The sequence below is a fragment of the Chironomus tepperi genome, unplaced genomic scaffold (genome assembly GCF_022539635.2).
Source record: "Chironomus tepperi strain 1889 unplaced genomic scaffold, CSIRO-AGI_Ctep_v1 contig_223, whole genome shotgun sequence".
Taxonomy (NCBI): domain Eukaryota; kingdom Metazoa; phylum Arthropoda; class Insecta; order Diptera; family Chironomidae; genus Chironomus; species Chironomus tepperi.
In genome coordinates, this window is record NW_027226345.1 from 1,082,524 (window position 1) to 1,099,823 (window position 17,300).

At 32.0% G+C, this 17,300-nt stretch overlaps 5 protein-coding genes across 7 annotated transcripts; 3 read left to right on the forward strand and 2 right to left on the reverse strand.

Moving 5' to 3' along the window:
- The first annotated feature begins 104 nt into the window (after nucleotides 1–104).
- Nucleotides 105–5,502, forward strand: LOC139091096 (VWFA and cache domain-containing protein CG16868). Its single transcript, XM_070641037.1, has 2 exons — nucleotides 105–3,217; nucleotides 3,317–5,502. The coding sequence occupies exons 1-2, from the start codon at nucleotides 132–134 to the stop codon at nucleotides 4,080–4,082; spliced, it is 3,852 nt and encodes a 1,283-aa protein (XP_070497138.1). The 5' UTR covers nucleotides 105–131; the 3' UTR covers nucleotides 4,083–5,502.
- On the reverse strand, nucleotides 4,620–9,418 carry Drp1 (dynamin related protein 1). 3 transcript variants are annotated; one of them, XM_070641039.1, is made up of 7 exons: nucleotides 9,263–9,418; nucleotides 8,896–9,040; nucleotides 8,567–8,788; nucleotides 7,731–8,509; nucleotides 6,680–7,510; nucleotides 6,278–6,330; nucleotides 4,620–5,421 (listed from the first exon to the last, which is right to left on the reverse strand). In XM_070641039.1, coding segments are annotated over exons 1-7 (2,133 nt in total). In that variant the 5' UTR covers nucleotides 9,365–9,418; the 3' UTR covers nucleotides 4,620–5,420. The 3 variants fall into 3 exon arrangements, with proteins under 3 accessions (XP_070497140.1, XP_070497141.1, XP_070497139.1); XM_070641040.1 differs by lacking the exon at nucleotides 4,620–5,421 and having other exon boundaries at nucleotides 5,481–6,330; nucleotides 6,680–7,044; nucleotides 7,189–7,510; XM_070641038.1 differs by lacking the exon at nucleotides 4,620–5,421 and having other exon boundaries at nucleotides 5,482–6,330.
- A 309-nt stretch (nucleotides 9,419–9,727) lies between these two features.
- Hrs (Hepatocyte growth factor regulated tyrosine kinase substrate) lies at nucleotides 9,728–12,597 on the reverse strand. Its single transcript, XM_070640947.1, has 7 exons — nucleotides 12,582–12,597; nucleotides 12,454–12,521; nucleotides 12,261–12,345; nucleotides 11,918–12,182; nucleotides 11,663–11,822; nucleotides 10,315–11,601; nucleotides 9,728–10,255 (listed from the first exon to the last, which is right to left on the reverse strand). The coding sequence occupies exons 2-7, from the start codon at nucleotides 12,485–12,487 to the stop codon at nucleotides 9,882–9,884; spliced, it is 2,205 nt and encodes a 734-aa protein (XP_070497048.1). The 5' UTR covers nucleotides 12,488–12,521; nucleotides 12,582–12,597; the 3' UTR covers nucleotides 9,728–9,881.
- A 363-nt stretch (nucleotides 12,598–12,960) lies between these two features.
- On the forward strand, nucleotides 12,961–14,188 carry Pex14 (peroxin 14). Its single transcript, XM_070640883.1, has 3 exons — nucleotides 12,961–13,120; nucleotides 13,189–13,503; nucleotides 13,596–14,188. The coding sequence occupies exons 1-3, from the start codon at nucleotides 13,097–13,099 to the stop codon at nucleotides 14,034–14,036; spliced, it is 780 nt and encodes a 259-aa protein (XP_070496984.1). The 5' UTR covers nucleotides 12,961–13,096; the 3' UTR covers nucleotides 14,037–14,188.
- Nucleotides 14,189–14,450: 262 nt separating this feature from the next.
- LOC139090925 (zinc finger protein pita-like) lies at nucleotides 14,451–17,282 on the forward strand. Its single transcript, XM_070640814.1, has 4 exons — nucleotides 14,451–15,747; nucleotides 15,813–15,896; nucleotides 15,957–16,056; nucleotides 16,158–17,282. Exons 1-4 carry the CDS (start codon nucleotides 14,564–14,566, stop codon nucleotides 16,959–16,961), a joined length of 2,172 nt encoding a protein of 723 aa, XP_070496915.1. The 5' UTR covers nucleotides 14,451–14,563; the 3' UTR covers nucleotides 16,962–17,282.
- Nucleotides 17,283–17,300: the final 18 nt, after the last annotated feature.

Sequence of the window (17,300 nt, forward strand, 5' to 3'; positions counted from 1 at the left end):
CGAAATTAATTTTAACGGTTTTTAAAATTTTAAATTTTTCATAATTTTATTCGAATATGTATGGTTGATTTTCCCCTGTGGAAATTGTTATTTTCGAATAAAAAAATGGTGATTATCTGAAATTTTTAAAAATGCTTTTAAAGTTGGTTGTAGTACTTGCTTTAGTGTTTAAAATAGTATTAAGTCATAGTAGTAGTAATGTTTTTATCAAATCAGAAGTGCCTAAGCTCAATTTAAATATCACAAAAGCAAAAACGGACAATATTAAGTTGTTGGAAAAATTTATAGAATCCAAGCTAAGAGTAGTGAAAAATGAGGAACTGCTTGTGCCTATCGTGCAAGAAATTGTTGAATCATGGACTTTCAGTGAAAATTTATCGACAGATGCTGAAGATTTAGAGAAAATCTCATCGTCAATTAATTCGAAAGTTCAGCCAGCAATAAAGATCATAAAGGAGATTTGTACATTTCTGACGAATAAGGAATACAAGAGACAAATCTTTTATAGCTTAATGAATCCATGTCCATTAAATGATAAGATTGATTTTCGTATTAATCACTATTACAATGAGATTTTACACAATAATTTCACTGGTGAAATTAATCTAAACATCCTGAATGATCGCAATTTGATTTTTCACAACTTTTTGATTGAAAACATTGAGAAGTTTTCATCATGGCAATCTTATCGTCAGTATTTTTTGTCTACAGCCGACAATGGAAAAATTGAGAACTGCAATAATATGCCAGATATTCCGGCTTTTCCGAGAATATATACAAACACAATTAACAGAAAAGTATTAATTTTATTAGTTGATCAGACATCGGAGCAAATTGACATAACTAGGAGTGTTATGAGATCTATGATCTCAACGTTAAACGACAATGATAAAGTATCAATAATATTGATTGCAGCAGAAAAAGTTACAACCTTTTTATCGCGACAATCATGTAGTACAAATGAAACTATCGTTTCGGTATCGTCGGGTATGAAATCAAAGATTTATGATTTTATTGATAACATGAATCGAACGACTGGCATTGCGAATCATTCGAAGGGATTTTCTTATGCATTTGAGGTTTTTGATAAGATTTATAAGGAATCAAATTCTAATGCTATTTTACCGATAACATTTTTATATGTCAGTGATGGTGTCACAGCTTTATTCAGTGATTCACGGAATGTATTAGCTGAGATTAATGTAGGACAAGCCAGGCTTCCACATCCAGTGATTATTAATACATGTGCAACAATCAATAATTTTCGACAAATTCCATATCAGACTCAATTTCTTCAAGATATTACCTCACAGAATTTTGTTAAATATGGAATTGACACATCAACTTGGTGGCATCGTAAAGGCGACAGAAACTTAATTGGAAAAATGTTTGTTGTTAATCGGACTATGGAGAATTTGAGCAAAATACCAATGAGTGTGACTACCGAGCTTTTTAAGTATAAGAACTTTATTAATAATCAGCTAACAGTTCACACGCCATACTATGATAATGACATGAGCAACGACTTTGTAGTGAGCATTACAAAAAGTTGTGATCAGCGTGGTATTTTCGGCATAGACTTATTCTTAAACTACTTAATAGAAGACGTCCTCTATTCAAATAATGTCAACAATTCTTATAAATTCCTTCTTGACATGAAAGGCTACGCATTGACACATTCACTGTTCTATCCACGACCAGTAATATTAAAACAATCCTTCCATCCGGTTCACATTACTCTCCTTGAAAAGAACAAAGGATTTAATGAAGCAACATGGCTAAAGATGAAAACTGAATCAAGTGGAAATGTCAAATTGGAAAATTATTCCTACACATGGACTCGAATATCTGACGTGTTAATTGCATGCATTGTAAGGAACATTAATGAACAGAAGCCAAATGTGCTGCAAAAAATTAAAACATCAAATAATGCCGACCAGTCAAAACATTTATCGGAATTGATTTTTCATCGTTTGGATTTACTTCTCCCTTCATCCTCATTAAATGTTTGTTTATATTACAAACAAATTGCTACGTTTGATGCCATTGCTTTACATTTATCATCAAAAGCATTTATATCGCCATATGCACATATTAAAAATAAGATCAGTGAAAATGATGACTCGCAGACGGTTCAAAATTTCATGGCATATTTGCGAGACACGAGAAACTTATTTGCAAATCCTGGTCTTGTTGATAATATTCGACAGGAAGTGTTCGGTATTTATCAGATTATGGATTTTCTCAAGAAAAAACATCTGGAATCTGATTTGAAAAAGTATGTAATTAGACGATATGCAGCTAGTATGAATGGCGTTCTTCAGGTTTATCCTGCATGTACACTCGAACCTAATTTTGAGGCATCTCGACGTCCTTGGTTTGTCAAGGCAATGGAATCAAAGGGAAAAATTGCTATAACTGAGCCTTACTTAGATGTTGGTGGTGCTGGATATGTAATAAGTGTTTCTTATGCTATTTATGAAAAGAGATATTCAGGGTATCAGAATAGAACATATCAGCCAGTCGCTGTTGTTTCAATTGACTTGACTAGAGGATTTTTCTATAAAATTCTCATTGATTCTCTTTCGATTTGTGGATCTGATGACATTAAGTGTATTCTTATGGACGATAAAGGATATCTCATAGCTCATCCAAATATTATGGAACAAACAACTGAACATTTTCGACAACCAGAACACATAACACATCGTGAATCACATGTCGCAAATGACATTCTAATGCAGAGGAAGTTTGTCGAGAAAATAGCATGCAATAATTATCTAAATGGAACTTCCCAACGATTCTATCAATTCAATACGTCAATCAATGAAATAATCACAAATTATGCCAATGTCGAAAAGACTAAGTATCAATTGATGTCCTTAAAAGGAACAAACTTATTTGTTGGAATCATAAATTCATCATCAGAAACAAGTGGTGCTTTTTGTCCATGCTCAACAATTGATTTTCGTTGCTTAAACTGCTTCAGAATGGAACAAAATGAATGCGAATGTCCATGTGAATGTAAAATTGATGAGATCGATAGCTGTGCTACTGATCAAAATGTTACTTCCAATTCTATGTGTTTGCAACAAATTGAATACATTCAAAATTATCAGCAACCTTTAATTAAGGAAAATATCGATACATGCAATTTGCACAGCTGCGACATGTTTGCCGAGAAAGAAGATTGCCTTGGTGTTGTAGGATGCATTTGGTGAGTTATTTGCCTTAACTACTGAATACTTTTTAACTGTTATTCCCAATTCTATATTCATGAAAAATAACATAAATAAATTTTATTTGATTAATTTAGGTGTCATACAAATGACGACGATACTCCACTTTCTTTACCATTCTGTGCATCAGAGTCTACGTGCTATAATGGAATATTTGGATCAATTGGTGATGGATATGGAAATATAGTTATTGATCCAGTTATAAATTATAACTTTATTCCACCTACATATTCCATTATTTTACCCATAATTGGTGTGATTTTACTGCTATTCTTAGTTGTGGGATTTGTCATGTATTGCTATAGAATTAACTATGATAATAATGGATTTGGCGAGCACCTGTATGACTCACAAGATAATAACTGTATTGGAATGATGCAAATGTCTCGTTTTGATTATGATGATCCGCCATTAGAAGACCATCAAATGAGCAATAATTTAAATCAGAGCTTATTAAGAGAATCAAATGAAAATGCTATAATTTCAAATATACAATCACCCTATAGAGTAGCAACAAATTATATTCGACAACCAAATTATACAGACTCATCAGATCACGGATACTCCACTATGGGAACTCATCAAGATGATTCATCCGAGCCACATCCACATTCATCTAACAGTAATAGACAGAACAGACGATTCTCATTATCAGATTCTGCTTCAATAAACACATCAATATCAAGTCCTCAAAATGTTCAACCTTATGATCCTATATCCTTATCAACTCCACGACATATTGTCAATCATTTTCCGTCTGCCGATCAAACGATTTTATCTCCAAAAAAATTATCACCACATCAAGTAATTGCAGAAGTAACTGTTCATAGACTAATGGACTGAAAAACATAGCTATAATGTAAACAATTCTTTTAATGTGCCAAATACACAATTTTTTTTCTCTTTTTTTGATATAAAACATATTAAAGTAGTTATGATGATCATAAAGAAGCAATTGAAGAGAAGAGAAAAAAAACTTCAATGTACCTCCATCGATACGAATATTAAAACAGTATGCAGCTATATATTTATAGTTCCTAGATTAAGCTACACATTTTCAATTAAAATGAATATTCTTTTTTTGATAGAATGTTTACACAAAGATGAGAATCATGTAAACCTTAAAATAATCTGTACCGTATATATACATAATTTTCGCATGCTTGCCTGCCTTTTTCATCATTACAGCTGTTAATTTTGCTCAATTTACGCATATGTATATTTTTGGTGGCCAAAATAGAATTGTTGCTTCTTTATCTGCCTTGAGTATTAAAATTAGTAATTTTTAAAATGTAAATGTCTAAACAACGAAGAAAAAAAATGCAATTTTCGAAATTTTATAATCAAAAGAAATTAGAAAGATTAGGATGATAACTCTTTTTTTATTACTTCCGTTAAATTTTTCATTCTTATATGCATTAGGTTGTGTAATCTTAAGACTTTTTTTGGATTGAAATGACACTTGAATCTTTATTTTCTAAAATCTTGCAAAATCATCAAAATTTGTTAAATTCAGGAATTTTTAAAAATTTTAAAATAATTCTAAAATCAAAATTTTAATATTTTTTGCAAGATTGTAGAAATAATGACATTAAGTGACGTCCATTCCTTGATAATTTATTTTATCGCATTAACACAAAAGCTTAGCATATCAATGTACTTAGTAAATTTTCGTTTTAATGTGAATATTGTGTTATAAAGTTGCAAAACTGATGATAAAACTTTTATATTAACTAGATTTAAGGTTTATTGTATTAGTTGAATGAAAAAACCAGGTGTTAATTGATGTCGATGCGATGAAAACCATACAAATGATTCTGGGAACCAAACATTATTCTGAAAACCATATAAATTTAATTTGAAACTAATCAATTTAATTTAAAACCTTGTAATTCATTCTAAAACGGCTCAATTTCCATTTAAAAAACATTTGAAATGTTTCCTATAAAACAGTACAAATCCACAAATATTGTCAATTCAAAAAACATTTGTAGAGTTCTCTAACACCACTTAATCATTTGTAAGGTTCTGTGTCATTTGTATAGTTTTAATTAAATCGACTTCAATCTTTCTTTTTCTATGAAAACAAACAAATTTTTACTGTATTTTGGAGCAGCTTCTTCCTAAATTTATAATCAGTTCTTCCTATGAACCTCTTTTTTATGTTTTTGTGACATCAAATCTTTATTTGAACAAAACAAAAAGAAAGAAAGCAAATAAAAAGCTAATCTTTTTTTTATTAATTTAATTATATATATTTCAATTGAACAGATTATCTTATTTTGATCTCTTAAAATCAAGACCTTACACACATTTACTTTTCAGCTAACGTACTTAAATGTATTAATTTGTTTTTGTAATTTTTTTTTACTTTTTTGGAAAATTGTCAACGAAAAATCAACAAAATTTTTCTTTGTGTTTTTAAGCGTCGTCAATAACTTTCGTGCGTCTTTTTCATTAACTTATTTATTTTCAACAATACTCAATCCAATTTTAAATTATATTTTTTTTTGTGTAGAAAATAAAGTGTGAGAATAAATAAGCACCACAGCAGATAACTTTAAAGAGGGGAAAACAATTCTTAATACCTTTGGATTAATTTTTTTAACATTTTTTGCTTTACAAATAATTTTGTTGATTATTTAAATATCTACAAATTGAACTTAATAATCTTGAAAATCTTGACATGCAGTTGGCGAAAAGTCATAGAAATAGAACATTGGCGATCTTGATTTTGATTTATATATGAATGTAAGTGGTAATTCAGAAAATTTCATTGCTCTTATGAACCTTATTATGTTTTTTCGAGACATTCAGATGAAAAAAAAGAATAAAAATTATCAAAAGAAAATCCTATATAAAAAATTATAAGTTGTGTATTCCTGAACTCATTAGTTCATAAAATGCTTAATTAATTTAATTAATTATCATATCATTTTCATTTATGATATGAAAAAGAAAGTGAAAAATTATGCTCATACTAAATGTAAAACACAAGTCCGTTGTCTAAAATTAATTAATGATATTAAATCGTTTACCACATGTGTGTTTCACGAATCTCGCTAATGATGTGATTTGCTCTTGTAAGTGCCTAAAAATATAGAAAAGAAATATGCATGTTACGTCAATCCATACGTCAAATGATAAAAAAATTCTCAGATTTTTTTGCAAGTTTTTTAACGAATTTTAATTATTTAAAACTAACGGATTTTAGAAATTCAAATTTTATGCTCAAAAAATAAAAATTCAAAATTTTGAATTTCGTTATTTTTCAAAAATAAATTTGACTAAAGAAATTCACGTGATTTCCAAATCAATAATCTGACGTAAGCAAAAGGAAAGAAAAACTTGCAAAAAAATCGCTAATAATCATCATGTATAAATAGACAGATGTTTCATAATGCAAATAAGAAAAGAAATATAATCATAATAAAACTGACCTTCAACATATCCGAAGCTTCTTTACGTCTTATAGCGATATGCTCGGATTCATTAAGATATTCCTCGGCGCGCTCGGATTTGTAGAGATGCGTAACGAGTTCCGATTGAACATTATCCTTGACAAAGTTCACGAGGAAATGCATAATTGCTTTTGGCACTGAGTCTTGTATTGACTTCCTTATAATGTAGAAATAGCTTTTAATCAATCGTTCAATTACATCACAATCTCTTTGTTCCTTATCAGTTAGTTTTCTCGAGTTGGTATTAATCGGGACGTCTGGTAATAAATTAACAGGTTTCATTGGACTCATTAAAGCATGTGTTGGTGTATTAGCTTGTGAACTTTCGAAACTGTCTACTTTTGCTGGTGGTAAAATGTTTGAAAGCCAATTAGACTGACCATTTTGTTCATTTACCGCATTAGTAAGATCAATGCCATTTTCTGAACCACTCGTTTGAGGAGCAGTTTGGGTTGGTTTTAAAATACGTCTAGGTTGATTGATATTACCTGAATTCGTCCATGGATCATTTTGTTCATTTTTAATTAAACTCGGCACCAATGATGCTTCTTTGAAAAAGTCTGGATGCTTAGTATTTATATAAGCGAGTTCTATGGCAACTAAATTCTCAACCATAACATTTGTGGTTGGTAAACGTCTTCTCAGCAATTGTGTTACAACATCAACAATTTTCTCGTGTAATTTTGGGAAACGGAGCATTTCTTGTTGTACTTCTGTACCGCAATGTTGAATCATTCTCTGCATTTCCTCATGTATCAATTCTACACATCTCAATGATGGCTCTTCTAATCTTCTAATTTGTCGTTTTACCTGAGAAAAATAGAACAATACATTAATTAGTATAAAGTTTATGACTACAGGTAGGCATTAATATTTTATGAATTTTCGCAGAATTATGGGAATTTACGTCTCATTTAAGATTTAATTCGTTCATTAATTCTCATTTCATTCCGTTTTAGTTCAATTTTAAATGTTTTCGAACCGTTAAATTTCAAATACTAGAAAACCGTTAAAATGTATCAGCACTCACCAAGAGCTCAAATGAAACTTCAGGAACAAACAAAGCTGGTCTTGGACCAGTAGCATTCCTGATGGCTGTAAGAATATCCATTTTCGAAAGACCGGCTAACGGATGGATAGAATCAAGTGTTCGCCCAAATGTTTCATGGAAAATGTAGCAAATGCGAGCACCACCACATAATTCTGTAGTCTCAATATTCCTTGCTGTCCCCTCAATTGTAGCACAGTATGCACTTGCAAACTTTGTGATTATTTGTAAAAGAGTTTGACTTCTGTCGGTCACATCATCACCATATGAATTGAGTAAAGATTGGAACTGGGAAGCCATAACGTTAACACGAGTTTTGAGATCAGGCAAACAGTCACGAATATGATGCATTAGAAGACGATTTAATGTTTTTGCTAAATATGGTGTTCCATTTCGTGTTGCCAATGTTGGATATTTTCTTTGGAGAAATGCAGCTTCGTCTTTTAATTGCTCATCAATCTTCTTATTATCAATAATATCCTGTTGCGAGCGATTAACAACACCAATAATGCCAAGTTTTACTGGAATGACTCGACCACATAACATATCAATTGCATCAGTTCCTGCGTCCATTAAGTCGAGTTTTGTAAGTACTGCAAGAGTCCTTCGACCATCTGGATCAACTTCTTTTGCATACTTTAAACTCTCACTTGTCGCAATATCAGTATTTGCTGATGTAACAGCAAGAATTATGGAATTTGGATTCTCAATATATTTAAAAACTAGCTCTCTAATTTGTGTTTCGATATCCTCAGGTTGATCTAAATAAAAACATACAAATTAGCACGTAAGCCACAATAACATAGCTTATAACTTACCGCCAACGGGAACTTTTGTAATTCCAGGAAGATCTACTAATGTTAAATTAACTACACGAGTTGAAAATATTTTTAAATTGATGGGCTCTGGACAGATTCCTTTATTGCTTCCAGCCATTCGATCTGTTTCATCCTCAATCTCTTTTCGAATATCATCAAAGTCTGTGAAAACTTTATTTTTTGTATGCAGAAACTTCCCCCATTCTTTGAGTGCCACAGTTCCTAAAAATAACATAATTTCATTAGACAGATAAAGAAGAAGGGATGATTGGCAAGTACATAAAAGTGGGACAAAATTATTTTTTTGAGTAGTTTAATGAACTTCTTACCTTTGTCAGCTGATCTATGTTCGCGATCATCCATTGGACAGTAAATTAATTGTAAAATGAGTGGTCGTCGTGTGACAATACCAGTTCCTCTAGGTAAAAATGATCGACCAACAAGCGATTCTATCACGGAACTTTTTCCAGAACTCTATGAATATTTAAATAATGACACATTATGACTTATTATGAAATATTAATTATGTTTATAAATCAATTAATCATGAGAAAGCCGGTAAATTAATTCATTTATGTTGCGTAATTTTCGTCATTCTTCAATATTTTTGGAAATGTACGAAGAGAAAAGAAGGCAGATTCTCAAAATCCAAGCGAGCTAAAAAAAAATCGATTTTTTAATTTTATTTCATTATACCTGAGTTCCCAACACAACAATTTGTGGCAATTGAATAGAATCAGATCCGACTGTATTAAATACATCTTGTAACTTATTTACGACTGGAATTAATGCTTCCATTTTTATTAATTTAATATTTAACACTCCACTAGCAAAATTTTCAGTTTGCTGAAAAAAGATTTTTTTTTCGAACTGACGAAGGGAATATCCACTATGTCAAATTACGTTCGAACATTGAACTTTCCAAAAAATTTAAATTAAAGAAATAACGGTTAAATGCATAGCTTACTCTGGTTTATTTTAAATTAACTAAACATACTCATTACCTGAAAATTATTAAGAATCATTTAGGAATAAGCCATTCAGGTACAAAAATATTTACAGTCACTGCCATCTCCCTCGACAGATCAAACTTTGAACTGTAACGGTTTTTCGTACTTATGAATTAGTCATGAACATTGAAATTTAATTCACATTGAACCATCTTTTTGTTAATTGTTTTGCTTTATTATACTGTCTGCTTGGAATTACATAAATTTATAAAGAGTTACGCGAATAATATTTTTAATAGACATAATATATGCTTCTTTTTTTGCAATAACAGAAATAATATCCAATGACCATAAAGTTATGTTTTTCAATCGAAGCTAATTAATTCCGCCGTTTCGACTTCTTTAGGTTTTTCTGGTTCGGCTGGAGGCTGAACTGGCTGCATTTGAGTAGGTTGAGTAGGTTGTTCCTGTTGTGGAACCATATTTTGATGCATTGGAATTTGTTGGAATTGTTGATTCATCATTTGTGGTTGTTGCTGCTGCATTGGCGGAACTTGGGGTTGCTGGAAATTTGGATTTTGCATGGTCTGCATCATTGACGAAGGAGCAATTGTTGTAGACATAATTGGCGGAATTTGCATCATTTGTTGTGGTGGAACTTGAGAGCCAGGTGGCATCATAATTGGCTGCTGTTGACCACTTTGTGTAGTCTGTGCATTCATTCCTGGTAATGTTGTAGCTAAAAATAAATTTTAATAATTTAACGGTTCTGCGAAATTCAAATGAAGAATAGCTTACTTGGAATATTTCCTGGAGGAATCGAGCTTTGCGCTGGATTAATTGGCATAAAAGCACTTTGAGGATTTGGCGCGACTTGTGGCTGATTATTTGGTTGTCCTTGTGGAGGACCTTGCTGCATCGGATATCCTTGTGGCTGATTCATAGCCTGCATTTGCCCGTTCATTGGAATTTGTCCATAAATGGCTTGAGGACTTGCATAGTTTCCAGGATATTGACCTCCAAACGGCTGAGGTTGTTGATTCGGAGCATGTAAAGGCGAACCAGTTGGAGGCATAAATGATGGATAATTGCTTCCGCCCATCATATATTGAGCCTTTTGCTGTTCTTGTCTCATTTGCATTTCCCTTTCTTGCTCTTGAATTCTTTGTAGCGCTAATTGGCGTTGATATTGTAAATATTCTTGCTTCTTCTTACGCATAATTTCGAGTTTGTAAGCCATTTGCATTTGTCGTTGTCTTTCTTGTTCCTCGGCAATGCGACGCACCTTTTCGATATGCTCTTGCCTCAAAACATCTAAAGCAGCTCTAGAATCTTTAATTTGAGACAATTTGTCCTGCAATTGTTCGTACCAAAGACGTTTATCATCCATTTCTTTAATATAAGTAAGCAATCTACTATGCATTGATGTAATGTTCATAAACAATGTTTGAACACTTGTATCATTTGCAATTGAACGTCCACGACTGGAATTCGATTTCATGCGATTAACGAAAATTTCTACTTGAGTACGCATTGATTGAGTAAACTCATCGATTTCTATGTCTTTTTCTGACGATGTCTTTTGAACATTTAAGCTAATAATCGATGAAGGCATTGGACTTGGAGCGGATGGACTCATTGTCTCTTGAACTTGTCTTTGTTCCCAATAGCTTCTATTTAAATATCTTGCTAATTCTGGATCTGAAGGAGTTTCAGGAGTTGGTGATCTTTGTGGTGGTTCCGGTGATGGCGACTTTGGATAAGTTCGTCTAGCGGTAGCGAACGTTTGTTTCTTTTTTGATTCGGCTTCCGATTGACTCAATGCAAGTGCTAGTTGCAATTCTTCTTCTTCTCTCAATTCCTCATCTGTTTTACGAACTGGCTGCTGATTTTGCTGAGCTAATGAACTTGATAAATATTCAGCTGGAAGTTCATCTTCGTCTTTTTTAGCGACAGGTGCTACTGGTTTCTGTAGCTGATCAAAACATCCATCACAAACACGCACTTCCTTCTCGATTCCAAATTTCGGAATTATACTAAACTTTCCAGAACACTGTCCACAAAACACTTGCCCGCAATTGCGACCTAATTTATGAAAATAACTGTGTCAGAATGAGTTAATTTAATAATCATAGTTATGACTTACAATGATGCTTTCGATTTACAATCGAAAATGATGATCTGCAGCGATGACAAACGTCGCCATCAGCCCATTCAGGGGCTACGTCAGAAGCAAAAAGTTTATCAGATATGTCCTTCATTTCGGGAAATTTATAGCCTTCCGTTTTCAAAATGTTCATAGTATCCTGCCAGACACAAAGAAAATGATTGAAAATATTTTTTTCCAGACAAAGAAAGTGGTAAAAAGTGACGATGACTAATCTAATTATAACTTTTATACCTTTATACCCCGATATTTATATGCTGTACGAAAAGCATGCGACCATGTCTGAATTAATTCTAACATTTTATTCCTAACATTCTCATGGATAGTAGTCTGAACTAACTGCGCGTATGCCTCGCAATTGGATTTATTGGATATCTCTTCATGAACTGGAGATCCACAGTTTTTCACGATACTTTCGAGGACCATCAAAGCATAAAGTGCAGTATGAGGATTTTGTGATACCATCTTCTTCTTAATCTGATTTACGGCATATTTTGCACTGTAAGTAAATTGACAATAAGAGTTGTGGATGAGTCATCAAAGTTGACATCCAGAAAATTCAATAAAATTTTCGTACCTAACATCATTCTGACGAATTAAATCGCAAATTATCATTATTGATGACCAATCAGGTTCTAATTTCAAGTGGGATGTTGCCGTTTCTTGAATTCAAATCATTTTGTTGGAATTAGATCAGTGAAAGTAATACAAATCGATGAAAAATTTCTTGATAACATTATTTGCTTATTTACACAAGAAATTCCACTTACCCAACGTTTTATCGAATGGTGATGACTTGAACATCTTGATTATGTGTACTTAATATATGCTGAATGACCTAAAATTGTTGTAAAATCAAGAATTTAAAAAATAATATGATGACAAATGTATTTTTTACTGCTGTGAAAATATTGCTCTTCCCTTGATTCCTATTTTCGAATATTGTTCGAAACTAGCATGAAATTTAAACATTTATTGACTGTAGCGCATTGTATGAAGCTAATATAAATTGCTGTTAGTTAAATTTTAGGTTTTCAGTGTGAAACAAATTTTGTACATTTTTACCGACTTTTTGAAATTTGAAATTTATGCTAAATATTTGAAAATTTCCGTTACAAATTTTCTTTGTTTACCTTCACATTTAGGGTAAAAAATTCAAAAAAAGAGAAAAACTTTAATTATTTACTTACAACGAGAGATTTATCAAGTCGCACAGCAATCAAAACATACATAAAGTTATTGGCAATAACACACAGTCAAAGTGAACCACAAACCAAGCAAGTTTGGCTAAAAAATTGCACAAATAGTCTCTTCTTTATTTTTTCTATGATCACTTAATTACTTTGAAAAATAGTTAGAAACAAAGAGATAAGAGGCAAAAAGAGAATAGATTTATAGTCATTAAACAATATTATGGATTCTCCTCGAGAATCAGCTGTAAGTAAACAAATTTAATTAATAAATAGACAGAAAAAGATAATAAAAGAGAATAATAAAATAATTAGATATTAACAGCCGTAAACTTCCTGCGAAATCCAAAAGTTTCAAGAAGTAGTCTTCTCCAAAAAAGGAATTTCTTAGCCAGTAAAGGATTAAGTGACGATGAAATTCAATTAGCATTTGAGCGAGTTGGAATATTCACAAAAGTCAACATGATAGATACGCCATTAGAGGAATCGACAGTCATAAATGTTCCTTCACAAGCTCAACCACCTGCGACCTATAAACATCAGATGACGACATTTGAGAAAATAAAAGATTTGATAAGCTCTGCAGCTTTAATAAGTGGAATTGCATATGCTGTATATATGTTTTATAAGGTGAGTTCTTGTCGACCGACCTTTGAACCGGTTGAATTTTTTTAAACTAAAAATAAAATCTAAATTAAACATTCTTATCATCCTTTACACAGAGATATATTGAACCATTTTTGTTTGGACGTAAGAAGAAGGGCGATAAAATGGATGAATTGGCTAAAACTACAAAGGCAATAAATGGCGAGCTTATCAGAGTACGAGAAGAAATAAATACACAAAAACAGGCACAGGAATCTGCAAATAAGCTTGTACAAAATTCATTGCAAACATTCAAGTCTGAAATCGAGACAATCAAGGGAATTTTATTAAATCATAGAAATTTCTCGTCCAAACCGTCAATGTCGTCTGGTGTCATGAATATTCCAAAAATTCCATCATGGCAATTAGCAACCAAGTCAAAGAAAAGTGATGAAAAGAATGATGATGATAAGCATTCAAACTCAAGTGAAAATGAGACAGAAGTCATTACTGAAGAGCCACAAAAATCCTCTGGTCGATCACCAGCCAATTCCGATTCGTCTCTCGAGATTATGTGAATTCCATAATGCATTTATTTTACTTTTTTCTACCCATATAATTTTTGTGTAATTTAAAAGTCAGTTTTTAATATGAATGTAATAATAATTGATGATGATGGGCAATATAATATAATTAAATTTTATGAATAAAGACTTTAGTTTCGAAATAAGTCAACGGTTTTTTTCAAATTCAATTTTTGAAAACGGATTTTTCGAAATGAGGTATTCCAAATAGAAATGTGTTAGATTTGTAAATATTGTAAATTTTAAGTAAATAAGCACGAGACCTTCTCTAACAAGCAACAGTAATAAGCTTTGTAATATCAGGAATCATAAAGATTGAGTGTCAACAAAAATCAATTGAAAATATGAACTGGATTTAATAGTTTTTCATCTGAAAAACCTCAAGATTTATTTGTGGAAATACGCGCTAGCAAACAAACAGTAAACAATAGAAAAAGTCGCTTTTTTGTGAATGATTTTGTGGATATCTGCGGATTTCAATAATAGTTTAGGAAGTTAATAAATTAATAAAATAGTTAAGGATGTCAGACACAAATCAGAATTTCTGTCGAGTGTGTTTCATACAAAATGACGAAAGTTTTACAAGCATAGCAGGAACATTAACTCAAATGGAGTTGCTTAGTGTAGGAAACATTGAAGTCTTCGAGGAAGACGGATTGCCGAACTTAATATGTAAAACATGCAAGATAATACTGTCAAATTCCTATAAATTTAAACAATTATGCAAAAGATCAGAGACTTTACTTAAAACTTTCCCAATGACCGGTCATATACCACCAAAACTTCATATAGTCCAAGAACCACTGCCGTCATTTAAAAAAGAGGAACCAGTCAAACCTCCAGAGCCAAAAGAAATGAAATCAATTGGTGTGGGAACTGAAATAATCATGAAGTCTGTAAGTGTCGGAATTGAAATTCATCAAAAGTCTGTTTGTGTTGGAAGTGAATTAGAAGTCAAAGAATCATCAATGCAAACAGATGTAATAGAACCAGAACCAACAATTGAACAAATGGAAATGATTATAACTAATGAAGAAGAGAATTTTGAGGCAGTTCCAATAATAGCACCACCGACACTGTTTGAGGACGAGACACAGCAATTTGATATTGTAAAGCCAGAAGAAACATCCAGCAAACCAAAAATTTTACTCAATGAAAAAATAAAAATATTAAATAAGGCAACTCCAGACGTATCCTCGTCACCAGCTAAACAATTTAAGAAGAAAAGTAAAATAAAGGTAGAAAAATCCAGTGACACAAAACCGACGATATTAAATAGTCAATTAAAAATTTCTCAAGTCGATCATCAGATTATTGAAACAATAGAAGAGACGCCTGATGGTAACATTGAGATTATAGCTTACGATGAGGAATATTTGGAAGAAGATATCGACAAAAAGGATATACAAAAAGTCGAGGAAATGGACAAATCTGAAGATGGCGTAGTCTATTCATGCGATGTATGTGAAAGGGGATTTCCTTTATTACAGCAGCTACAAATTCATAAAGAAAATCACACGCGAGCACGTGACCACCCATGCGAGTACTGCGATAAGGCATTCTTTACTAAATATGATCTCGCGAAACATATCCTAACTCATACTAAGCAAAAAGATTATACATGCATAGTCTGCAACAAAAGTTTCTCTAGATCAACATTATTGTATCGTCATGAGAAAATCCATACTGATCCTGATATTCCACGGTTAGTTCCAGCAACAATAAACAATTTATTAGAACTAGTTTAATTAACACTTAATTTAATTCCAGATATTCATGTTCGCAATGTGACCGAGTATATTTAAATAAATTAGATTATGAGAAACATCAGCTCGTCCATAACAAGAGTAGACCGTAAGTTGATCCTCATTTGTGCTGTAATTAATCTTACAATATTTATGATTTATTTTGTAGATTCGCTTGTAATTATTGTGACAAGAAATTTGCCTTTAAACAAGGGCTTGAGAGACATGAGGTCATTCATGATATGCAGTCAATGCCCCATCCCTGTCAGGTAAATGAACAAAATTACACTCGGATTAAATTAATCCTAGGATTTAATTTAAATCCAATTTTAATCGTTGGATTAAACTAATTTCAAAATTTTTTTTACAGTACTGTTCAGATCGTTTTAAAACAGCAGCTAGATTGCAGCGACATTTGTCATCTGCTCATGCCGGTACACGAGCATTTCCATGTTCAAAATGTAACAAAAGATTTATGCTTTCACATCATCTTTATCGCCATATGAGAACATCGCACAAAAATGAAGATGAAGCAATTACACTGCAATGTCCTGAATGTGAAGAGAATTTCGATCAACGTGAAGTGTTCTTTGATCATTGCCTTGATCATGCGACAGTGTCATTAATTTGTCCAATGTGCAAATATGAAGGAGACAGTATAGATGACATCAATAGTCATGTACTATTACATAGTAAACGAGATATGTATTTCTGCGATTATTGTTCATGTATCTTTATGTCTCAAGATGTCCTTAATGATCATTTTGTTGAGAAACATTCCGAAGAGTTGTGTGGCATTGTTGAAGATGAAATTGAATACATTGTTGATAAGTCAGGCAAGCCTCAAATTAAGCACGAAAACGATAAAAGTTTTAAAACGCCACAGCCACCAAGTAAAAAACAAAAAGTCACTCATGAAGCACAATATATTGAAAGTCCAATGACTGCTGCATCTTTTGTCGAATATGATGAAGAAATGTCAGAGCCTATAAAGATTGAGAAAACTCCAACAAAGGCAGTGAATGTTTCAAATAAAAAGGAGGAACAAAAACAAGCTAAGACATCACCAACCACAACTATTCAGAGAGTAAAGATGTCCTTAAGTGAGATAAAAAGACTTCAGAAAGAAGGCAAGATTGTAATGCAAGACGGAATGTTGGTCATGAAGCAATAAATGGCTTAGTTGCCATTTCTTTATCTGTGGATACCATCAAACTTTTTAGTATCTAAATGTATATAGGTAGGTAAGTGGAAGTTGATTCAAGTACTTTCTCCAGTGTTTGTCGAACTCAAATAAAAAATAACAGTCAAAATTTTTTTGAAAAGAAAACGACTATATTTTTTTTGAAAAATTTAAAAAAGCTAAATAACGGTCGTTTTTCAAGTTTTGTTGAAAGTTTTAATAGCTTAGCAGACACTGGCCTACTATGATTGAAAAATCTTTTAAAATAAACCTTTGTGTTCGTGTGCAAATATTCAATAATAAAATATGATAGCTAAGATTAAAACAAAA